At 35.7% G+C, this 26452-nt stretch overlaps 2 protein-coding genes across 2 annotated transcripts; both read left to right on the top strand.

Moving 5' to 3' along the window:
- Positions 1-5339: 5339 nt before the first annotated feature.
- Positions 5340-6794, top strand: LOC125178522. The gene is made up of 4 exons (XM_047882454.1): positions 5340-5368; positions 5410-5590; positions 6010-6188; positions 6725-6794. Exons 1-4 carry the CDS (start codon positions 5340-5342, stop codon positions 6792-6794), a joined length of 459 nt encoding a protein of 152 aa, XP_047738410.1.
- Positions 6795-7259: 465 nt separating this feature from the next.
- Positions 7260-13254, top strand: LOC108664810 (receptor-type tyrosine-protein phosphatase S). Its single transcript, XM_018151507.1, has 8 exons — positions 7260-7379; positions 7595-7668; positions 8066-8197; positions 9162-9284; positions 9846-9997; positions 11220-11358; positions 11719-11788; positions 12335-13254. Exons 3-8 carry the CDS (start codon positions 8138-8140, stop codon positions 13171-13173), a joined length of 1383 nt encoding a protein of 460 aa, XP_018006996.1. The 5' UTR covers positions 7260-7379; positions 7595-7668; positions 8066-8137; the 3' UTR covers positions 13174-13254.
- Positions 13255-26452: the final 13198 nt, after the last annotated feature.

The following is a 26452-nucleotide window of genomic DNA, read 5'->3' on the forward strand; positions in this document are numbered from 1 at the left end:
TAAAAAATACATATAATCAATTCTCTTTCCGGAAACTTGGAGCTCCGGCATGGCTGATAAACAAAAGATTAATAACATGTTTCTTTGATTTAATAAACTTCTGCATCATAGTCTAATTATTTTTTTAATTGAAGAATAATTATAACAACTATTTTAAACTCTTAATCTACATACGACATTGGCAATCATTTCTAGCACAATGGTCAGCTGCTTCACAATTTCATATATACATGTTTATATTTATTCTTGTTAATAACCAGAAGCGTATTTTATTATGCGTATTTATCATTATTATTGTATTCTTTATGATTTTACAGAAAGTTTTGTAGTGCAGTGAGAAGTGAATTTCCTTCCAATCCTGAATAACTTACTGTGGAAATCATTTCAACTTCACCTTGTATTTTACATATGAAGAATATGAGTTAAACCAAGCAAACTATTTGATTTTCGTTCAGATTTAATCAGTACGCTATAAAAGATATTACAATACACACATTACATTACATCGCATTTTAGTAGGGTACTTATCGCCTTGTGGATTATACGAGTAGTAGCATATAAATACATGCTGATAAGATACTGTATATCCAAGCCGAGGATTAGGTAGCTTCAGCTCTGAGTCATTTAATCCACAAAAAATTAGGATGACGTACCAGATTCCAATTCAGGAACTCATTTGCGTCAACTTGTACTTTATAAACCACCTCTTGGATTACGAGTTGACCAAATAACTGGATTACGAGTTGAAGAAAAATAATCAAGACCAAAAAAGCTCTCACTGTGTGGACGGGAACAGGCAGGAACGATGCCGTAATTTGAAAGAATACATTTCCCATTATTTTAAATGTTGTCGTTTTCAGAACTATAGGTAAGTAAAGATACGCGTAGCGTCTGTTTGGGTGTAGCAGTGTTATACCGTTCTAGGCACTAGTCGAAATCAAAGCTTTGAGGTTGTTTTTGGGCTACTGCGATTAGTAAAATGGGTATGAAATTACCATCGGTTTCAAGTCGTTTCTGATATTTTGTTGAAATGAAGTCGATACTACAGTTCGGTCATACTTTTATCATCCATTTTTATCATCCAACGATATATATGTGAGCGTAAACAAAATTCTATGTTGATTCACAAAATTCAGAGGCCCTCTATCAATGGACATTGCACATGGCAAATATTTAGTAACAGAATTCAATCAAGCTCATAACTGTCCACACATAATTATGAGCCATAAGCAGCAGGGAGCTGCTTAAATAAACCAAAATTTTGATCAAAGATCGTAATAGAGCATAAATTACAATTTACTCGCGAGGACAACACGAAACTCAGAATCAAAATTGGAAGATTGTTTCGAACATCAATCGTCCTCGATATTTAGTTTTTTCTAATTCAACGAGCGTCTACGTTACAGTCAAGGTTACGGGTTACATATTCAAATCTATTCAGAAAAAATTGTCTTAAATGCCTTTTTAGTGTATTCTCTCATTTATGGAAAAAATGCCCTATTGTGCTCGTCATATCCGTCCGTCCGTCTGTCCGTGACTTCAAGTTTTCGTCGATTCTGAGAAAATGCGCTCTCTGTCACTCACTGCAGTGAGTACTGAGTTAAATTTTTACATTTGGGGATCATCAATATCCTGACGTTCAACTAGATACTTTCTTCCACAAATTATTTATTTCCGTAGTAAATATTATCTGAATCAATTAGGCTCCTAATTTTTCGTTCATTAATGTGCACATAATTCAATTATTATTTGATGATTAATTTCAGTCTTATCATTGGTGGGGCCGAATCTATTTTTGATAAAGAGATTAATCCTTAACATTATGTACTTATCTACAATTGAATCAATTTTATGATTTATTTCAATGCATTATATTTTATTACTCATCAAAGTTTTCCTTATCCGAAAATCGGCTGTTCAAATGCGCATTATTACTGCAAAGTGAGTTTATCCGATTAAGGTTTGTAATTAATAATACGAATATTTTCAAAGCGAAAATGGATTATTAGCCGTGATATGAATTAATAACGTTTTACTGCAGTCAGCCTTGATTAGAAAAACACCTAATGTGATGATCAAAGTGAACTTGCCCGCTTATCACTAGATAATTAATTCCTACCTAATCTGGAGGCTTACGGGATTCAGCAAAACCCAATTGTAGTTCATGATGACTGTGCAATTGTTTCTAGGGGAATTTTACGCGCAGTATACAAGTTGCATTTGTGAGGGCAACGTTCACCGAGGGTCCACGCATACTTTATACTCAGATTTTAAAATTCAATAAAAAAATATTATCCTAGCCGGAGAATTTACGTATATGGAGCTTGAATTACGGTCTTCGAAATTACGATAGTCGAAATGATGATCACTACCAATATCAGGGATTTGAATTTTCGCAATTCCAAAGATGAACGATAATTTAAAAGGTTAACAGGTGTGGTTAACTGACAATTTGTTTGTTAACCTGATTAAATTTTGTTTTCGATATTCGATTGAACAAGAAATTGGTATTCACAGTAGGTGACAGGAAAAAGCCTTATATAATACGAGAATTACTTGACTACGACAGCTACTTATTTTTTGACGTTACCTGTCGAGCAAAATTGAACAAAGTGGCTCAACATATTTATGTTCCAGTGAGAAATGTGGAGTCTTTAAATCGTTCGCAATGGGATAGTTTCATTTTCATCGAGTTAGAGAACAATTTTTACATGTTATACTATATTTTGCTCAGATGAAGGTGAATAGTTCGTGTAATGTCGAGCATAGCTGAAATTTTATTGTGAACCAATCAGTGAAATGTAACTGTAGATTTTTATTGAATGTTTGAAAAGAACAAATGCAATCACAAACGAAATAATTAGAACAATAGTATTATATTGAATAAAGATGTGAGGTAAAAACGATTATAATGCACCCACAACGGAATTAAATATTGCGATTGGCAACCCCAAGAAACTCTGGAGTGAAACCTACGAAAATGTTTCCGAACTTTGAAATTGTTTTCATTTTATTGACATTGACATCAAACATTCACGTAAGTATTTAATGTAACGCAATTACACTTCTACGGATAAATAATGTGTGATGAAGCCTTAATAATAACCTACAACATATAGAAAGTATAAGATATATTCAGAATTTAGCAAAAAATACTTATTGAAAATAACTCAACCATTTTACAACACTTCTCTTTAACTTCACTTCTTGTTTGTCTGTCTGTCTGCCTGCTACAAATCTTATAATCGATATTTAACACACTTCTACTTATCTATCGATCTGAAATTTTGCACACTTGCATAAGGTTGCAGACAATGCATGAATCAAATAACAAAATAAATGATTTTAAATATTAAATTTTTTTTTAATATTAAAAAATTTGAAAAAATAATTTTGTCAGCTACAAATCTTATAACTGATATATGACACACTTTTACCTGTCCAATTGATTTGAAATTTGCCCACTTGTGTGAAGTCGGAGGCAATGCATGCATCAACTGACAGAATAAAAAATTGTGAAAAAAACTGTATAGTAAAAAAATTGAAAAATTATTTTTTTTAATATTCGAAAATAAAATGAGAAATTCATTGTACATCTGTAACATTGGATTCTTTTGAAGTGTTGTCTTTAAAAATTAATTTTTAAACATATATTATTAGGTTTATGCTTGTCTTCTGTTTTTCATGTTTGTGCGCTTCTGTGAATATTTTTGAAGATTCTTTAACATTAAGTGACACCTACTGACGTCATCAGGCGTTGCAGGCTGAGGTCAGCAAATTGGAATCATTACGTCGCTGCGATGATAAATTCCCGTCAGCCAGCACCTCATGTGATGATCAGCATCGACCAGGTAAATAACGTGGCTGTGGCATGACAGATGCTCACGAATATCCTATATTTTGCATTTTGTTTATTTACTGCCATATTGGCGCCATCAATGATTTTAATTTCATTATAAAATTAGAACAAAACGGGTCGGGCATCAGTTGCTTCAATATAGTAAGTAATGATTATTTGGAATAAGCTCACCGAGACTTTTGTGACAATAAATGTCACAACTTGCCCTTCTACTTAACTAAGGTTATTCGACACGATATTCCATAAATTTAAGATCCTCTTTGAGCCAGTTTAGAAATGTTTGTTAACATGAATGTTGGAAAATATAATAAATACATTTAAATATTTGTAGGAATGAATTGTGAGAGATTATATCTGGATGTGGATTTTACATGAACGAATAATTGATTAATTGGGTTTTCGCGATGAATTTCATCTGTCTGATGAATAGACTAATGACAATGAATATAAATGTACATGTTATTAGTAAAATTTATTATTTCACTAGTGTAAAGTCAATGTTTGCACGATAGAAAAATTATTGAATTGATTGATGCACCTGTAAAATTTTGTCTGTGCAGTGTGTATCATTCTATTTTAGGTATTTGTGTATCATTGTATTTTGGGAATGTTTTTTTAATAATAATATTCTGTTAGACTAAACTCAACACACTAAGTATGTTTGTGTGCCAAATTCAGCCGTAATGAAATAAACTGGGCATCGTATAATTTGTGTTAGTGTTGCTTTCTTCATTTCATAAGCATTTCATATTCACTCTCATCAAAATTTCAGCTTGAGTGAAAAAATCCCCCCTTGCAGTTCCCCACCAAAACGCCTTGTTCCTCCGGCGTGAGCGCGCCGTCCTCCCCTGGGGCGCCGTCTGGTGCGGCTACAGCCTCCGCCCCTGGACGCCTGGAGCCTCCGCTGTGGCGCTGGACAGCCTCAAGCTGCTGGAGTGTAAACTTGCCCTCCTGCCAGCGTGTGTGAAGTACAGCGTTTATGTGGCGTTCTTCANCCTTTCAACTCAACCATTGACGCAGTAAAAACATCAAATACAACAACACAATTGAATTACACCATCAGCACATCACCAGGAACTACTTACACATTATGCGTCATTGTTGTTGCTGATGATTACGCCAGTCAAGAGAACTGCATCGAGCAAACCACGCCTGAGATCGGTTAGCAACTTATAGTTATTTTCACTGAGTTATGTGATGAATTGGTCGAAAAGGCAGCCAAATGAAATTTCTATACCAGATGTTGAAATTAATGTTTCATTCAAAAATTTATTTGTTTTTTCATTGTCGTTGTCAGCTCTGAAGGCTCCCGAGAATCTGACTCTGGTGTCAGCTATGACCACCTCTCTGACAGTCAGCTGGATGCCGCCATCTGATCAAGCTCATTACGTCAGCAGATACGAAGTTTCCAGCTTTGTCTGCAATGCAAGTCATAACGCGACCAATAACTCCGTGAAAATATCAGGCACTAGCGCCAGCAATGACGCCCGAAGCGACGCTACCAGCAGCGCGAATAATGAGTCACGAGTTACCACTACTAATCACTCCAGAAATAATGCTGAAACCTACAACACTGATAGCACCAGCACAAGAAAAAATGTCAGCTCCAGAGAAAGTTCGCCAGAACAGTTTGTTTTAGTCTACAAAATAAAATCAAATTCCACGTCTGAGGCGCTGAGCGTTAATTTGACGGGGCTGTCGCCAGGGACCGAATACTGCATCACCGTACGGGTGAGTTTATCTGCTCTGCAATAAACATTGTTCATGCAGTGGGTGCATTATTGCTGGTTATTAAATAATGCTTTTGTTTTTTGTGTGCTCTATACATGCGAATATTTATTAAACATACTAAATGTATAAGAAGCATTAAAACAGGTTTTCCGATCATTTAGCTTCCACCAATGTACATCGAATAGAAAATGTTGAACAGTGGCCAGTTTTCGCCTTCATACTTCCTTTCGATATTTCAGTTTGTTTGCTTGAATTTTAAGCTACTTGAAATGATGGTTTCCTGAATAAAAATGGCCGAGCAATGCTGCGCGCAAATTATGTTTTGGCAGAGGTACCGGAGTTCATGCTAATATTTTTATTACGCATGATGAAACGTTAACTACAGTTTTATGAATAATATTTTATGCCAACTTTTCCAGGGTGTGACGTCGTCTTCAAAAAAAGGCGCAGAAACCGTAATAGTTTTCAAAACCGACGAAGAAAACATTTCAAGTGAAGACAATTATATTATTGCGTTTATTTGCTGCAGTTGCGCGGTGGCCCTCGTCGTCGTTATCATGGCTATCTTTGTGATAAAATTTAGACGTCGACCAAAAATGTGAGGATGACGTCACTTCATTGTGATGGTTATATGAAACTATTTTAAAATATATGACTGATAGAACATATGATGTTCTAGGCAATGATGATAAGTACCTCGATTTTTTCATTTATTAAATAAAACTCAAATATACGGAAATTTGACGCAAATTTCAGATGTGTTAGGCTAGGTGTTAAGTAATCTTCATTTAATTTTGTACATAAAAATTTAAATGTTCGATTTATTAGTACATTCTAGTAACAATTCTCAATACCGCTACTATGATTGGTTGATATTTTCGAACAGCTTGAATATTTTTTTACGTGGATTATGGCTAGGGACGTAGAAGTATTTTCAGTCTCTTACCTTAACCCTAACTGTAACCTTACGATTGGCGTCAAAAAGAATGTCTCAGAATTACGTGCATCCTTCTCATGTCACACTACTGTATGTAAATTAATTGAGTGTGATATAGTCCGACAACAAAATAGACTGACTTGTTGATATGAATCTTTCTATAAATTTTAAAGCCTTATTTTCTTTTATTTGTATAGATTATTAGGAGAGAACTGCGATGAAGGAAGGTTCCATGCTCAACTCGACAACTTGACACAGGTGTGGTGAAAAACATTTTTTATTAATCAATGATATAAATTGTAATTGCACAACTAAAAAATCACTCGGGTAAATCACGCGGTTGTTGTTTAATATCTGGCTCTTAACAGGATAGAGGAGTAAAACAAACGCATAGTCCTTCACAGGTCCTTAACAGAATAGAGGAGGATAGAGGAGCTTAATTGGATAGAGGAGTTGACTCTTCGATCGGCAACGGCAATGACCTCAATTGCGTTCACATTGAATAAACACCATCAATTTTTATCGAATAATAAAAATAACATATGAATAATTTCAAGTTGGTTGATAAAACATTTTTTTTCATTAATTTCGGATAATTCAGAAGTGGATTTTGTTGAAATTTTCTTATCAGAGCAATGTGTTTGATATTTCATGACCATAACTGTAGAACATTTTTTCATGGATTTTTATTATGCAAAAAGTTTACAAAATTTAATTTAATCTAGCTTCGGAAATCTGGAAAATTGCTAATCGAAATAAAGGAATTAACAACCGAAAACTCGCACCTGTCAAGAACGGAAGCGCTGCAGACTGAGAACATCCCGAAGAATCGCAACAACCAACACGTGCCGTGTGAGTCCTCTTATAGTTACAATGTCACCCTTATTGACTGGGATAATAAGTGAACAATTGTAACATTTCACCGTAATACAGCATCATAATCTGATCAAAATTTCGAAAATATTTGGCTTGATTCATGATTACCGTAGGTTCAACTCTAAAAACAACATGTATATTTTATAATGTTCCCGCACGTTCATAATGTTCCCTCCCTAATGTTCCCTCAGTTAACTGCACGAGGGTCCTATTGCACCCTCGGGGCCGAGGGACCAATGATTATATCAACGCGAGCCACATCCCGGTATGTGGGGACTAACTTAGCTGATGCAATTACATAACAATTAATCACATCATCTAAACATGACCTTTTTCTATTTTATTTAAATGAGTAATTTTAAATGCCATTATTCACACCTAGAGTAATATTAATCTAATGCAGTTTTTAGGCCCGACAGTGAGAGTTCTGCATGAAACTTTGCCAGCAGAACATTATAAGTGAACATTAGGATGATAGATTTTTAAATTGTTTCAAATCGTAGAATGAATTAAACGTGTATTTTTCATGAGCTGAAAGCATTTAATTATGAATGTTACTTTTGAATCAAAAATTTTGAATGAAAGTTACTAAAGATTCAGTTTACAGAATTTTACGTGCTTGCAGCTACGAGTCTTTTCTGTCTAATACTTATTTTCGTTAGAGTTTCTCGGCCAACATCAGATTCATCGCCACTCAAAGTCCATTGGAAAATACCGAAGAAGATTTTTGGAACATGATTTGGCAGGAAGAAGTCAGCATTATCGCAGCCATGAATAACTTTGACGTTGAGGATGTGAGTATAAATAACAAATTATCGTGATGAAGTAAAGTAATGAATTTGAATAGTAAAAAATTCAGATGTATAGAGAAAGCGTAGAATTTAATAAAGGAAGATACATCTGAGACAATACCTAGTACTGTGAATTTTGATGAGCAGTGACGGTTGGCACTTGGCAAAGTTTGACGCCACTGTTGCTGTTTATTTTTACCTATGTTCTTGACGTTGTAGTCTCAGGTCAAAGCTGATTCATGGTCTATGGGGTTATGGTTTGTTTTGCTATTTATTGTATATAATAAATAATATCTCTTTCTCCACTGAAGAGGTTTTTGAAATATTTTCAAAAGGTTTAACTCGAAATAATCAATTTTTTTAATTGTTTAGCAACAGACTATTTTATATAATTTGCGAATGTTAGTTCATTTTCAGCGCATTTTCTCATTTATTGAAAAAAGGCACTATTGTGCTCGCCATGTCCGTCTGTCTGTCTGTCCGTCCGTCCGTGACCTCAAGGTTTCATCGACGAGAAAATGCGCTCTCTGTCACTCACTGCAGTGAGTACTGAGTTATTTTTTTTCTTCTTTTATAGAGCGAATTTTGAAGTAAATGCACGAGTTTAGTGCATGTTCAGATTTATTTATGAGTAAATTTGATACCTAACCCATTACTCATTTGAGAACACATATTCGTTATTAGTAAAACATCTGTAAGATCTTAGAGTATAGTAAGTAGTATGCGGTATAATATAGGCATGCGGTACTTAGAGTATGCGGTACTATAGGTTTCAAACAAACAAATTTTCAAACCCATACTGCTATAAGCTAACTTTGATAGCAATATTAAACATAGTCGTCCCTTGCTCCGGTATATTCTTTGCTATGTTGACTCACTTTCAGTGAGTGAATGCTTTCAAATTATTTATTGTAATCCCAATATATTGTAATATTGGAAACCGCTGCTCTTGTACCACTATTAACAGGAGGCTCAGCCGTACTGGCCGCGCTCTCGGACTAAAGGCGTGTACCGCAGCCCCATCCAAGTGACGCTTGCTAAGAGACTCAGGAGCGAGTTCTTCATATCAAGACATTTCATTCTTACCAACGTCAGTGAATTATCTAACGTTTCATAGAAGAATATTACATTCAGTTCATAGCTGTAGATCATTATTTGAATGTTATTTAAATTTCAATGGGTCACACTTACTTTAAATCTTTCCTCATTTCGACGCGTATTAACAACATTGAGTCCATTGCAAATGGTGTTAAATAGAATAATTTAAAAATTCGTGGTAATCGCTTAATATATAACGTTCCGAAGGAAGATTTATCAATTGATTGAAAAAATTTATATAAATAAGCAAATAAGCATCCTTTGTTTCTGGTTGAAATGCGTGCAAGAAGTTTTCCTTATTCTGAAAAACTTACCGAGCGATTATATTAAATAAAGCTGTCTAGTAAATGAGGATATTTTGAGACTCTGAGGATCTTAACAATTAAGTTTAAAATTTTCTTGCCCACGTTCAGAAAATATAAGGAAAAATAAATTAGTCTGCGCTGAAATATTTGAGCTGTACTCCAATAAGATTCATTAAGTGTCATTTATGCGAGATTTTATAAATAGGCTAATAAATTCAATGCCTCTGTCATAATAACATCTTTTCAAGGAGGAAGGAGCCAGAAGAGAAGTGCGGCAAGTTCAGTTCACCAAATGGGTCGACGACGCTACCGTGAGACCCGCGGAGCTCGTTTCTTTCCTGCTTAACCTTCGCTCCGGCATCACAGTTGACGGTCTCAACACGGTGGTTGTGCACTGCAGGTTCGGATAGATTAAGAAATATTATTGATTATTAAATATTATTGAATATTAAATTATTTGTTATATTATATTGATTGAATATTAAATTATGTTTGATGAATGGTTTGCTATCTTAGATTACTAATTTCTTTTACCAGTAGCTGGACAACTGGCTTCATGGATGATGGTCAGAGATCACTCGTATAGGGGAATTTTTTCTTCACATATTAGCACTTTGCTGAGTTTTATTTAAGTTTTTATTTCCAAGAAGCTTTCCTGTTATTCAATAAATTACATGAATTAATTATTTGTAATTTGCGAAAAAATGAACGTATTGTGTGAAAAATCGAATTTACAGACACATTGAATTGAATATAACAAATTAATAGTGTAGTGTAAAAAATGTTGTCGACTTTCCAGTATTTACAATGGACGAAGCATTCATTGCGTTTTCAAACTATGACACTGACTGTTAACTAAATATAACTCAGAGGTGAATTTATTCGATCGAGCTTCTGATATTTTCATGTTTTTGCAATAGCTCATCGCTTTGATTGCAATCTGGTTCCAACCATGATACTTAATTACTTAATGTTGATCCTATCCTATCACCGTTCATGATGTCGAAGAGATTAAGCTAAAATAACATGCGTTCAAAAATTACTTTCCAAAGACAACACTTCAAAAGAATACAGTGTCTCCGATGTTACAAATGTACAATGAATTTCTAATTTTACCATCAAATAAAAAAAATAATTTATAAATTTAATTTTTAAAATAAAATAATTATAATTTCTCAAAATTATTTATTTTGTCAATTGATTCGTGCATTGTCTCCAACTTTACGCAAGTGTGCAAAATTTTAGATCGATTGGACAGGTAGAAGTGTGTTAAATATCGATTATAAGATATGTAGCAGAAAAAATTATTTTTAAAATTTTTTTATTATTAAAAATAATATTTTTTTAGTTTTCAGAATTATTTATTCTGTCAATTGATTCATGCATTATCTCCAACTTTACGCAAGAATGCAAAATTACAGATCGGTTTGAGAGGTAGAAGTGTTTTAAATATCGATTTTAAGATTTGTAACAGCCAGACAAAGAAACAAAAAAATAAATAAGTGAAGTTAAAGAGAAGTGTTGCAATATAATCTTCATATCGTACCTTGTGTAAATAATTATCAAATGAACCAGCTTTGTCTATGAAAATTATAACTGATCTCCTACAATGTCATCATCAGCAATGGCAGCAGCCGAACGGCCGTGGTTTTGGGGCTCTGGCTCCTGCAACTGAAGGCCGAATTGTCCGACGAATTGACGGACGTCATGGAAGTCGTCAGGCACCTGAACAAATTCCGGTGTGGTATGCTGGATTCGGAGGTGAGGAGAATGATCATTAGAATGGTGGATTAAGGCAATGATGGATTAAGGCAATGATGGATTATGGAAAGACAGCGTTTGTATAGTCTCCTGATGTTGCTACAACGGATGCCTACAGTGAGTATTACTGTGGTGGTAATCAGTAGTTCTGGTCTTAAAGCCCATCAGTTCCCGTCAAAAATGAAAAACATTCCTAATATATTCTTGACGTGAGTTTTGGACGTTGAAGTTCCAGGTCATGCTGAAGCAGCGCCTAAACGCGATTGACAATTGATACAGTTACGCGATAGCGCATCACCGACATCAGCATATATTGAGCCCTCTATTATGATGCATTTAATCCTCCTCGCAATTTTACAGGCGAAAATTGAAATCCTCGTCCGGAGTTTCAGCTACTACTTGAAACATGCGAAAATCCTGCCTTCAAGAGGTAGGTTTCTGTATGTGCGAGATAACTGCTCTCCTTCTATACTATTGAATCAACATTCCATTTAAAATCCATAAAAAAATTTCCTGTTGTGCGCTTGGATAAAAAATTCGTGGTGAAAGAAATATTTATATTGAATCAACATTCAATTTAAAATCCGTAAAAAAATTTCCTGTTTTACTTTTGGATAAAAAATTCGTGGTGAAAGAAATACTTATATTTCTTGATTTCACACTTTTCCAACCGGTATTGAATAACTTTAGACGGTCATATATAAGATCAAACCTTTTTAAACTTGAGATACAAAGAATGCGTCGGAACATATCGCCCTTTAGTGCAAATTAAACATATATTAATTTTTATTTAAAATATTATCCAAGGTCGATAGTGACTTAAATGAATTTGTTGATATATAGTGCAATGAACTTAGTTATAACTCACATAGAAGATTTCCGAGTGAATAAGCGGAATTTAGCATATTACCTAATACAGAAAATTGTACATTAAATAGAAGGAAATTAGATAAACCAAATATTCTCAAATTGTCAGGTATTGCACTGAACGCCGTAGAGAACGAGGACTCGCTGTCGCTGGTGAGCATTTCGTCAGAGGATGATGGATATGAAACAATGCGCTTCAGGAACTGCAGCAACAAGCGGAACACTTACGAAGACGTGCGGCCGCTTGTGTCCCAGGTTCAGATTACAGAGGGACAGCGACCAGTCATCAGTGTCGCATCTTCAAAGAAACGATCGTCTCGAGGCTACGAGTCGTTCGAAAGGCAAGGTCCCAGATGTTCTTATGCCCAGCCATCTGAATCGGTGACAATACCCTTGATCCATGCAAAAAATAGTGCAAGAGACAGCCCACAAATCAGAAGAACCACGGTTGTTGAGCGATGTTCAGAGGATATTGTTGAAAATAATGTATTTTCGCCGATGACTGCCTCAGAAGTGAATGATCGAACAACAATAAGCTCAGGAACATCAAAAATTGAACTTCTTCCAGGTAAAATATCGCCGACAGTGGAACCAAAACGAACAAAATTTTCGGATGGCTCTCCGCATAAAATTTCATCAGAGTTGAATGTAGAAAAAATCCCTACAAAGATTTCCGATTTAAAAGCACCTCCATCAGAGTGCGTGAGAATACATTCATCGAAAATCACGGAACCTTCTACGTGGGACTCGACAAAAGCCAAAACGTCACATGACTTCGAGTCTATTGCTCGTCCATCTCATGCAACTGAGGTTCTTGATATTTCTGAGGACAAAAACGGAATTATCAGATCTCGGATACCCATTTCAATGAAAAAGCGACCTCTTCCGTACATCAACAAAAGGAACATACGAACCAGTATTCGCTCTGGTAGAGAGACTATTGGTTAAGAAATGTGTATTAGAAACCTATGTTCCTCCACCAAATCCTATGTTCCTTCACTTTCCATGAAGCGTCAAGTATATTTTTAATAAATCTTTTTTTTATTTTATATTTTTTATTTTAAATCTTTTTATATTTTATATTTTTTTAATAAATCTTTTATATTTTTTTATCACGTGATTTCTTCCAATATCATAGGCAACATTTTTTTATTTTCCTGATTTGAAAAAAAAATTGAGCTGTTGCAGCAGTACTTGACCCTTAAGCGTCCAGCTGTGCAAGTATGTATCTCGTCTTTCAAATAGGCGTTTTTTGTCTATTTTTGAAGCTCATTCGACCAATTGGATATATATTTTAATTTCAGGCTGCGCTATGACCGTGTGGTTATATATGTTGCCTGTCAAATTTTTTTCAATTGATAAATTTTCGTAATGTAGTTTGAATGCAATGAGGTATTTTATACTCGCAAAATATAGACCTTATATATGGCTGATTGTATCTACTTTGGCGCGTACAACAGCCTCCCCAGCTTGCAGAGCAGCCAATTCCGTATTGTGCTCACTTTTTTGACCAAGTAAGGTTGGACCTTTGTTTTTTTTTGCCACAATTGACCCTACTGTGTATTTGATTTGAATAATTACTTGCTATATACAAGTGTAAAAAGTTTCCTTTATTATTATTTTCCTATAAGTGGCGTCCTCGTACAAATGCTTCGAATTCCTGGATGGTCAGAACGCATTGTTCTGGAATACAAACAAGGAATATTGATTTTTATCTAGTATTGGGCGACAATGTTTTCATACATGAAGTGGACATCACCATGCCAACATGGTGATGTCAAAAGATATTCTCAAAATTTTAATATTGGTAATACTGAAATCCAAAGTAAGAAGCGAATTTTTCAAAATACTGTACCTCTGAAACATTGAACATTTATAGAAAGTTCTGAAAGAAAAAATCATCATCATAAAAACTAATTTCATCTATTTCGTGAAAAAGTTTAGCACTAATTCTGTTTATGAGATGATGTACAATGAATAGTTTGTATAGCTACTTTGTAAGGCAACCATTGTACTCTACCTCTCCATTGGCCGAAACTACGTATTTGCCGATCAGGTCTGGAAGTAGAAAGTATCAACTTTGTATCAATATGCGCCACTAACTTGTTTTCTGATTGCTATCTCGGTCAATCTTTACACAGCATCGAAATATCATCGCGCGCTTTATCAAATGTATTTATCATTAAATAAAATAAAATGGCATCGCAAGAAGCACGCAATAGGTGAAAAAATATGGATTTAACCTGTAGAAATCTTGTGGCTAAAAAAGAGGTTCAATAAATTCTAACCTATTTCACACGCCCTGGCCTCTAAAGTTGTAGAGCCTGAGGTGGTGGGAAGGAAAGCTAGGCTCATCAGACCTCAATAGATTTCTGGGTCAGGGAGCAACAGTAGGACAATTTAATTTTCTCAGCATTCACCGGTTCGTACCTCTAAGGGATTGGCGTTCCTCGTTTGGATTATATTGTATTTGGTCTAGAACATCAAGGAATAGAAAGTCGATTGCCAATAAACATGATAGAGCCTAAAGCTGCGAAGAAATTACAAATATTCTGACAGAGGGAAAAATTTTAAAAGGTACTCGGTGATCCACCAACGAAATGCAAAATTGACTTTTTCGATGCTTATTAATGTAAAGCAATTTTTCCTTTTTTTTCAGTGGCCAATATTTAAAAAAAACTGTATAATCATGAAAAAATTTCAAATTTTATCTCACTTGAATGGAGCTACGGCCAAACGAACAGTAAATGAAGCCTACAGAAAACAGTGCAGCCTGTGACGAGCTCGTGCACTGAACTTGACCCTAGAGACGACGGTGACGTCGGCCGGATTATAGTTACTAGGACCGCAATAAAATCAGTTGGGGGTAGTGTACAAAATTGTTTTAACTATAACACTGAACCATACATTAAAATGTCTTAGAAAAATTAATTATTTGCAACAAACAGAATTGTCATCAATACAAGGAGATGATGGAGGTATTTAGAATGCTGTTACCAATCACCTAAAATCTACATCGTGCAGTTGTAATGACTATTCGGATAATGTAAAAGAAGATCATCTTTCATGAACTCCAGAAAAAAAGTTCAATTATATAAAAAACCAATTCTACGTAATCTTTATGAGTGACATGTGGCGAACAATTCGTTGCAAAGAACATCGATTTCCGTTGCTCATCCGATTAATTTACAACGTGTTCACCCTAGACTCTCACCATTGATACCCGAATCAGCAGCTATGCTTATCACCACTGTACGTAATGTCAAGAGTACAAGTAGTGCTTTATCTTATCTTCGCTTTAATAGAAAAGGAGTTGGTTTAAGACACATCATTCTTGAATATAAGTATGAAGAAAACAAACGAATGCATTCAAAATACATAGATTGAAAATGGCTAAAAGAACATCACATTCATGCGGGATCATACTAGCCATTTTAAGTGTTGTTGTAAGAGTGCAACAACACAGAACGAGCTAAAGCGTGGTATAGACGTGAGATGAACTCAATGCTCCGCTTTAACATTAATTCTTGAAACTTCGCAACGTTGTAGCCTATAATAGTTCAACCAAAATAAATTATGAAGATAAGCCTGATTTGAGTGGTATGCACGGCAGTTCAGCATAAGAGGAATATGGTGAAGGAATCAATCTTGTTAAATTGCGGTAGAAATTTATGATTGAAACTATAGCGTTGCAATCTTTAAACTATTAGCATAGGGTAAAGCCAAACAATTAAGAAAAATGTTGGTCCTCCTCGAAAATAAATGACGAACTCGCACATTCTGTACGACAGTTATTGATATTTTACAAAATATGAACGTACAGTAAATTCGGCATAATGAACAACTAAACAGACCCTCAAGAAAAATCAGCTTGCATCTGAAAATCGAGCTACGTGGCGTAACCACATATCTATGATAACACTTATGAAATGGAGAACGTTCGTTGGACTTGTGAACCGAAGAACGTACAGCTATTGTTTAATTAAGAACAGATTCTTATTTCAGTATTGCATTACATACGTTCCTGTTTACTATTAAGCTGGTAATTTGAAGAATCAGTCAGGTAGCTTAGATATGTTGCGTCTCAGGAAATTGAGTGTAAAGGTAAAGTCTAATCATTTAACTGGTTATCACGTCATCCTTATCATGACTCCAGGAATCCGACGGTATTAAGTCTGCGAACAAATTAAATAGCTTCTTATCTCCATCCAGCATGAGGTTCGGCACACGTTGGCAGCGTATTCAGCGAACATGCAGCACGTGATAGGCGTTTCTTGAGGTTGTTTTTAAGCTGATAATGCGTTGTCTTTTCTAGCTTGTGTAGTTTTCAACAGGAATAAAAGGGGTTGTTAAAATATTTCACGATATTTTATCTATGTACACGATTAGCTTTTTATTTCTGGTGAATACTTTAATGCGAACTGAAAGATTAACACATTCCAAGTAAGTAACTTATACATTTACTATACGTTTCTCTCTTATCAAAAAACTGTATTGAGTCACAACAAAAAAAAATGCTCTCTGGCCTATTGCTTGTAGGAAATTTGCAAAATTCAGTGATACCTAGTGTTGAAATTTTGTCAGGGAATTATGTTTTTATTCCCTCTCGCTTCATATCATTGTCGAATAACAACTAAAACCAAACAAAATTCATGTCTCGATTCATCTAATTTGCAATCATTTAATTTAGGGCTTGCCAAAACCCACACATATGCACTTGAATGAAGGAAAATACAAAAAAGTATCTCTACCAAAAAATACTAATTATATGGCACTCATGTGTAATTGTGGCACTCATTTTGTTATGAAACACATTGTTGAACTGAATTATGTTACAGATGATAATTTGATTCGTTCAAATAGATGTTGTTTTGCTCAATATTGTTATGCCGTAACTCATTACGAGTTACGTTTTCTACATTAGTTGTAATCAAATTTTACAAGGGCAAAAATGTAATGCAATCATAAGGAAACGCAATTGAAATATATAATCTCGTCCAACGGAAAATTGAAAAATCTCATAAAATTCGTCGTAATGAATGTTTTGTTAAACATTAACCACATTCAATTTGCGGCTAAGGGGGTATTTATTCTTACGAGAGTCTATTGCATTCTGAATTAAAAATTGAAATCCACCTAATGAAGTACGTCCAACGTATAATAGAGCCGACGCGTTTAAAATTCAGAATTATGGGTAAAATGCTGTCTTGCCTATTCTGGCAGCGTTACACAAGCGGATTATGTACAGGCATTGAAGTTTCTTGCTTACACGTCTCTTTATCGGATATTTATTTCCCATTTCACCCTTTAAACATGCTTCCACACTTCCAAGAAGACTCTGGTCTTAAAATAGAGTTGAATGAAAAATTGAGAGTTTTATGTCAGAAAATTATTTTCGTCTTGTACTAAATAATATTACCACCTAAGTACAACGTTAGCTCAATAAATTGGTAAAGTCAATTCTCATATGGTTCCATCTTATGACTGGATTAGCATACACTATCTCATATATTAACGCTATTTCATTTGCGTGAAATGGTAATAGTTCGCTCAAATACCAGCGTCTGATCAGGGCCATCATGAGGCAGCTTAACCAGCGCTTAACTAGGCGCTGGTGGTCAGGGGCAGCCTGACCAGCGTCTGACCAATACTATCATGAATCAACCTGACCAGCGTTTGACCAGAGTCATCATGGGAAGCCATACTAGAGTCTGACCAGAGCCCTTACGAGGCAGTCTAACCGCCGTCTGACCGTCTGGTGGCCTGACCAGCGTCTGACCAGGGCCATCATGTGGCGGTCAGACCCAGTCAAAATGCAGATTCCATTTTGGGCCGCCCCTGCCAACGGACCGGGCATATAGGTGAATCAGGCGCGAACGAATTACGTATTTATAAAATTGTTTTAGATAAAAAGTTCACTTCATATTGTAATTTACAATATTGAAAAAGAGGGGGCAGCCTGAAGGCATAAATAGATAATTAAGGGAAAATTTATTATTATTATTATTTAAAATTTGCTTGATATTGCGATGGCAGTGCCCAACCAGATGACAGATATTGTACAATGTACCTTCGGTTGTACAAAAATGTTCTACAAAATTTGAATATTTTAGGTGATCGCAAAATTGTGGTGCAGTTAAAAAATTCCAATTGTTAGTGAATTAAGATCGCTCTATTCAATGGCGGTTGTGTTATAGTCAACTTTGCCCAAGCACTTCACAACTTTTTGAACAAATTAGTATGAATTTATTCATTGATTCTAACGACATCGACGACAAAACTTACTCCGTACACTATGGTTCTTATTTCTCATCGTTACTTTGTTCCAATTGATGCGCAAAGGTTGTTGCTAAACACGTAAAATTTTCAAAACTTCCACTCATTTTACTCCTTTTTGCACTGGTGGGGGCATATCTACCCCGTTTTATAGAGCTATGCAGCCGCAGAGAGAAGACACGAGGTTGCTGGCAGCAGTCGTCTAGTTGTATTGGTGAAGAACTACGTGAATATTAGTGTTGTATTAGTGAGGTATATTAGTTGTATTAGTGAAGAACATTTATGAAGAGAACTGCGTACATGATGTTCATGAAGAGAACTACGTACATGTTAAACGACACACGCATCGTATATTGAAAAGTGGTGTATGCGACTTAAAGTTTTAAAGGTTAAACATTTTAATCATAGCTATTATAGAAACACAACTTTTTCAGTTTTACTGTCCAGTGCTTCATAATCTGAAGGTCGTCGGAATACACGTCACCGACATTTATGACAGCACAGTTAAGCGTTCAAAATTCTGGTAGTAATAGAAATTTTTAACACGAGTTATACGTTGGCATGAGCGTGTTATTTTAGCAGCTCGTTCTCATATGCTCTATGTTCAAATTTCTAATTCACCACGATACCTATTTCGATTTGTATAGCCGAAAGTTCTCTGAACAGTCGACTGCGTGTTTAGGTTCACCATGCAGTCTTCCCCCTTCGGCGGTAACTAACTAACTTGCTAAGCTGGTCGTTTTTCTGTGAATATGTACTTTGTTCCATTGTTTTATTAATTTTTTTTACCAGAGTGAAATCGAAGTGTCGTTATGAATTTGGTTATTTTCGAAGATTACAAATTATTAGAAAATAAAATTCTGAAATGTGCCATCAGTATGGCAATGTGAGAAAGGTCACATGTTCCAACTATAATTTCAACTAAGGTTACAGTCCCATTTTTCTTTACAGCTGCTGTAGGCAGAATTTCATAGAGCTGTGCAAAACAGTCCGCTGAACAGAATTTACTAGCGAAATGAAAAGTGTTTAGCAAATTACACTGGATGTTACGCGCGCATGCGGAAGTTAGTGGGAATGCAAACGGGTCTCGCCTTAAATTCTGTTACCGCCAACATATAATATTATTATTAGTAATCCCATTCCTGGAAATATAGGAATTATCTACCAAATGTAAACCGCGCCATCAAGAAATGCTAAATACTTTCAAATGCATGAGTTAAAATTGAGATTAGTAGGTGACACATGAAATAGTTGAAATCAAGGATAGATGTGAAGCGACCGATAGAAGAAGCGAGGAAGAAGTACTGCGGGGCAATTATGAACAAGCTGGACTTGGCCAGGAACGAGAGCGACGACATAAAGAGGTATGAGAAAAGTATAGAAATGCTTACATCAAGGCGGCAGAAGAGGTGCTCTGCTCGACTACAAGAAATGGAAGAGTAAGCAGCAACTCTTGGAGGCTGATCGATGAGAGAAGAATTAACAAAGCAAACATTTGAAGTACCCGATCAGAAAGTATTGCAGACAGAATGAAAGAGGAGATCTGTGAGAAAGACGAGGAAGCGAAGAGGAGTGCGAGAGTAGACAAAAAAGTGGATATCAGAGATAGCACCGTGAACACAAAACGCAGCGGAAAACGGAAAACTGATAGAAATATACAGTATCGTGAAATAGCTGACAGGACAGAGTACCGACACTAAATTAACTGGAACAGTGAAGTTTATGAGCGGGTAGCTGCTGAAGAGCAAAGAGGCCAGCCTGGTGAGGTGAAATATGGATTTGGTGAGGTGGATTTGCATACGTAGCCCTCAGAATGGTAATTGTTTGAAGCAATATCAGTTAATGCAAGGCATCGCATTTGAAACTAAAGGAAAAAGTATTAATGGATTTCATTTTAAAGGTGGCCATCGGTGGCTCATCGATGCGCCACCGGCGCCAATGGGCTGGCGGAAGAAGCGCTTTACGGGTAAGGTGGCCATCGGCAGATTATAGGTGTGGAGCAGGTGGTGCGTGCTACCCTTAATTCACTGTTTAAATCAAAGTTTCTTCACCTATGGTGCACGCAGACAGCCATCATAAAAACATAGGTGCTCCGTTCTTATTATATATTTGGGCTGTTACACGTTCGGGGCGGGGTAAAGCTATTCAAGTTGTGTAATTCGTGCGTTAAAATTATTCGCCCTTTGTTGCTATCATATTATTTTATATTTTCAAGTTTGACTATAGAATTATTTTGTGAACCCCACCATAATATCACATTGACCCGATATATTCAATTTGTAGACCTTGCTTGTATAACCGACAGTACATTGTACAATGTTTACCATCAGGCAGCGCACTGCCATCACAATAACGAACAGTGCAATCCCAACACCATAGTAGCCAAAACATTTTATAGGAGCTTGTAAACCTGAATGCAAAACCCAACGTTCATCTGTTGCTGGTTGTGCTAATTACAAATAGTTTAATCATGTTATGACGAGGAATTAAAATTACCTCATTGAGATATAGACCCTGATTTTCTGCCATCGCGAACTCTTTATCAAGTATTTTTCTCCTCTTGAAACTTATTATCATGTCAAGGCTTCAAGCAGCCTCTGCTTCTTGAATAAATTAAATTAAAAAATCACGACTTTTTGAAGCAAAAAATTATCATTGTCATACACGTAATGAATCATTATCTAACTACCATAGAAGGTAAAAAATTTGAAGTGTTAATTCACATCTTGTTAAATTTTACGACTTTCCAAACGTACGAGTGCACATACATCGACGCTATTTCCTAGGTGGCAGATGCTCCTAAAGAATAGCTGAATACTGTAGATGACCGATTCGGGCTGATTCACCTCCAGCCAGAGTGCAGTAAGCCTGTCCAGCATCTAAAAAGTATCCTAAAAGAGACTGAGACTGACTCGAAGCCGATTATATAGAAAACGGCTTGGCCTAAATTGGAATCCGAATTTCAACTTGGAAGTGCTTAAACCTATACAGATGACCATAAGCCACCGTTAATGCCGACTGGGGTTTGTTTGCCGTCCCCCATGTCCGTAGATCTAAGCTAATATCGTTATGCACGGTTGCTCTGCGTATGCTGGAAGTTTGCGTTCATATTAATCTTTTAGTTGTGAATGTTGTCGAATTGGTATAGAGCAAACGAACGTTAATTTCATTCCTTCCCTACTACAAAATATCAACACCTTTTCACTCGGTGACGAAAAGTGAATAACCAGGCCGCTTTTTAATAAATTATTGATTGATGCGCGCTCTCCTGCAACAACTGACGCAACCAGAAACTAATACATCTGATGCGTCGAGAGTCTTCTTATTGAATTATGTCATTCATCACGTTGTATCCTATAATCATATGACCACGCAAACATGAATAGATTAGGAGGGTTCGTTTTAAGTTCAAGGGCAAACTCGTGGTAAATCGTTTGAAAATTTCTAAGATCTTCGTAGCTCAGTTTTCTTCGCTCACATTATTTATTTTCAAAACGATTATTCAAAAAATGTACCGACGATTTAACTTTCATTATTGCGTTCAAGAAATTTAATGACTGATTATATACTCTTAGTAAATTATACAATCTGTAGATCACAACAAAAAATAACTTAGTTAACTTAAATGTAGTTCAAAAAATGAGTCATTATTTACTTGGATGGATTATATATCAAAATTTTCCTCAATTCCTGTACGTTCTCAATATTCAACGAAAATTCGGCTAATGCTGTGAGCAACAATAATATGATAGAATTACAATGCAAATTAAACTTAAGCTTATTGCTTATTGCTTAATTTTAATTAATTTTAATTAACTAATTTTAGTTTAATTAAACTTAAGCTTTACTTTAAAATTTAGTTCATTATTACCTAAAGGCTATCATTTTTATCAGTGAGCTGTAACACGTATGACGGTTATCAATGCTGAATTAGCCTTATCTGTGTACAGAGGCTTCAACAGTCATGAATAAAATATCTAATCTAAATCTCTGTTACCCACTTTGAGCCTCGTTTTCATTATACAGTGTTAGCTCACTTCGTGAAAGCGTTGCACGTGATGTGAGCTCGTCTAAAAATCTCGTAGTTTCTTTTTAAGTCAAAAAAGAGCAAATTTCTCACGTTTTGAAAATGTCTGAAGCAGTTTAGCAGTTTTATATTCGTAGTTGCACAATACATTTTCTATTAGTGGTGAGTACTTTGATGCTTACTGCATTACTTAGAAGTTCTTGGTCTTAATGCGTCGTTTATTTATAACTACAATCTTGCATAGCAACACTTCAAATTATCTTGACTACATTTAATCGTCAACTAGATACTGGGTACATTCAATCATTGACAACAGGGCTGGAATCAGTCAGGGCATGGTTAATTTAAGCTCGATATACCAATTCAAATGTTAATATTTAAGCGATAAATAGTAATCGGTGAATCCTGTTATGCTAAGTACTGTTATGTCGGAAAGAATTTCGTCCAATGCGTAGAGAATATCATGGGGAGAAATAATACAGGTTCAAACCTCTCGAAATTAGTTAAAATTGACATCGCATTTCATTAGCGGATTGGAAAGATAATAAAAGAAGGTGTTTGTGGTAGAATAAATAATAAATGATATTGGATGAGGTCTCATGAAGCACGGCATCCGCTAGCCGTCAATAACATGGCATCCACCTCGAAAGAACACGTTCCAAACACGTCCTATCTATTACACGTTTCACGCACCTTTGAATCCCAATTTAAGAAGAAATTCCTGACAATCTACGGCACAACTGAATATAAAATACGAGAAGAAGAGATGCGATGGTGCGGCCCCTACTGGTACGTGTTCACGTTGTCGCACAGTCGTAAGGAATGACGGGCAACCCGGCTGATGGACTGGCTGGATCGGCGATTTGCATTGAAACACTTTAATTAGGTAAATATTGTTTTGCATGCAAATTCACTGTAAAATGAAGCAATGGACATATAAGATATGCATATGAACAATAAAAATTGTTTTAGTTGAGCAGATATTCAGACAACGGTTTTCGCCAAAATCTATCAAATTAATTTGAACTATAAGCTTACTTTAACAACTTTTTTTGGGAATCAGATTTTATCAATTTATGCAATCAACGAATTTATGTATAATGGTTTTAGAATTAAGGGGAGCGTCTGGGTCAAAATTTATATCGGTTATTTACGGACGGATCGCTCTGAAACTTGGTACACTTATGTAAAAGCGAAAAAAATTAGCCTTTTGCTTATGTGAATTATTCGAAAAATTAAAGAAAACGTGGAATTGTTAGAAAACGGGCAAAAAAGGGGGTGTTGTAGAAATAGAAATGGTCCTAGGATTATCAAGCTGCCACATCGAGACACATATCATTCGATGCATAAAATCTTTATCTACCAAAAGTTTTTTTCTTTTTTTTAAATTTCAATTTTTGTGGAAGTGGGGGCATTTTTCCTAAATTTTCGGAAATTTTACGATTTTTCCCCTGCCACCCCCCACTTTTTGCGGAATAAAATTCAAACTATAATGAAATTAGAAAAACCGAGAAAAAAGTTTTATAGATCTTTTATTTGCAAATCGAATGATATATGTCTCATTGTTGTAGCTTCAAAACTCTAGGAGGAGATAGGTTTGCCGTGACAATAAGTTAAACTGTTCAGTAGAGCCCGACAAAGTCCCGGGCGCCTCGAAATAGGCGTTGAAGGTGGCAAGAATGCAAGACTAGGTGATCCTGGAGCTCAATTTCTGTCAAGGATGGTGTGAACGACGGCAAGCAAACCATCCCAGTTGACTGCAGGCGGATAACTGAAGCACATAGTGTTTGGACTAGCTATTTAAGTGTTCTACCGGGAATTTCCGCCTATCTTAAATGTGAAAGAACTCCACCACTCCCCACCCTTTTGCGATCTGTCGTGAACGCATAAATCAATGTACAGAGATGGTTTTGGTACCGTTGGATAGGTCAGAATGTCAGCTATAAGATGAGACTAAAAACCGGAAAAGCCAAAATTCTAAAATTTTGGCCAGACGCTCCCTTTACAATTTATTTAGACGGAGAATAAAAGGATTTGAAGTTACCCCGAGTTACCCTGAAGCTGAAAAGCACCTCGAAACGCACATTTTATTTTATACATGGAGAAATGTAACTTCTAAAAATAAGTTGAACACATTAAAATGTTTACAGCACGTAGGCAGTTTTACACGAAATTTCAATATGTTTTGTGATTTACCACTAAAGATATGACGCAAAACTGTAACTAAGGGCGATTGAAAAAAAACTGTTACTAAATACTTTTTTCCGAAACAAATCTTATATAAATCAGAGAATACATATGAAATCAGAGAATACATATGAAAAAGTTTTAGAATTTTCGTAAGTCGTTCAGCAAAGATATTGACAGTAGAGTATAAACTTCTTCCAATGAAATTCATTTTTAAAAATGAAATATGTAACAATTTTTTTGGGACATATTATATCAAAATATTCGTCGAGACTCAAAGAACACAGAAAAAAATAATTTAAATCAAATCGAGAGCCTTAAACCAAAGATACGAGTATAAGCGCGAAAATGTGATTTTTACGAAATACTCGTTAGAGTACCTTTTTTATATCGGAAAAATATATTAAAACTCGTTGAATCGAGACAAACGATGTACCAAAATTTGTGCAAACTTCTTGGAGTTATAATGATGAAGGTTTGAACAAAATTGGTCTCTTCGTTTTTGAGATATGCGCTCGAGAGTAAAATTTTCACCTCGCCAAGCACCCGATAATTGTGTGGGTATTCTAATGACGGTGCCAAAGAAAAAATTCATAAAAGCGCGGATCTGCAGCTTGCGCCCCGATCCGTTCGTGATATTTGGCAAAAAATATGAGTGTTATGTTGATGCTAAATGCTAGAACATGTCCACGCGACAACATTTCTTCTCGCTTCGAATCACTGACATGTGGTACAGCCTCCCTGATTACATCGTTGGCGCTCCGAGTATGGACGCGTTCAAGAACAGACTAGATAAAGCTATGGAAAAATATATGTTCAGATTTGAAATGCCTAGCACCATATCGAACCCGGTGGAAGTCTAGTAGCTATTTCAAACTGTCGTCAGTCTTGAAAATATCTGGTCAAATGACAAGATTTAGATCTTCTATGAACAAGTCTCGAAAAGGTCAAGATTCGGCGACAGGCCACATCAGGCCTACTCTTAACCGCCGACATCACTACGATATGTTATGTTTGTTAAATATTTATTTGAACACGAAGATATTTCACAGAGCTACCAGGCTGACAACAGGACGGAAGCTCAGTTTAGACCAGAATTCATCACAAACGTCCATAACGCATTACTCATTTGTTACTCTTTGCTCACTGCTCAGTTGTTTCCTCTGTCACTCTTTCCTGTGACAATGGGCGGATTCCAAGTAATATGCTGTCTTATTCAATTAATTTTTTTCTAGGTTCGTCTTTTTTCGCATTTATTGTGGTCACATTTAGTCAAATTTGGTCATTGAAATTTTTCGTATTGTTCAATAAAATCACACATCTTAATACATTTATAAGAAATATGGTAACAGAGCACATACTTTTATTATACATTTATCCCATTTTATTACCTGGATCAAATTTGATACTGAAACATAGAAAGATTTAACCCCAAATAACATTTATTCATAAAACTAGTGAAAGTGATATATTATTCCGCTTTTGATCATGTATGGCATATATATAGCGGTTTCAGCGTTTATTAGGCCGTAGGCCTGTCGCAGATTCTTTACATTGCAGAACAGTTACAGCATGTTGCGGGCCTGAACTCGCAACTCGCTGCTTCAAAATTTCTTTGCTTCACCGCCCGGCCTCCTTGCCAATTCTGACCAGAATCTGGCGCATAGAGCTGGGATCAAACCTGCAACTCTGCTCCAATCTTTGTGCTCTGAACTTTAACCACTGGGCCACCCTGCC

The sequence above is a fragment of the Hyalella azteca genome, unplaced genomic scaffold, assembly GCF_000764305.2.
Source record: "Hyalella azteca isolate HAZT.00-mixed unplaced genomic scaffold, Hazt_2.0.2 contig10505, whole genome shotgun sequence".
NCBI lineage: Eukaryota > Metazoa > Arthropoda > Malacostraca > Amphipoda > Hyalellidae > Hyalella > Hyalella azteca.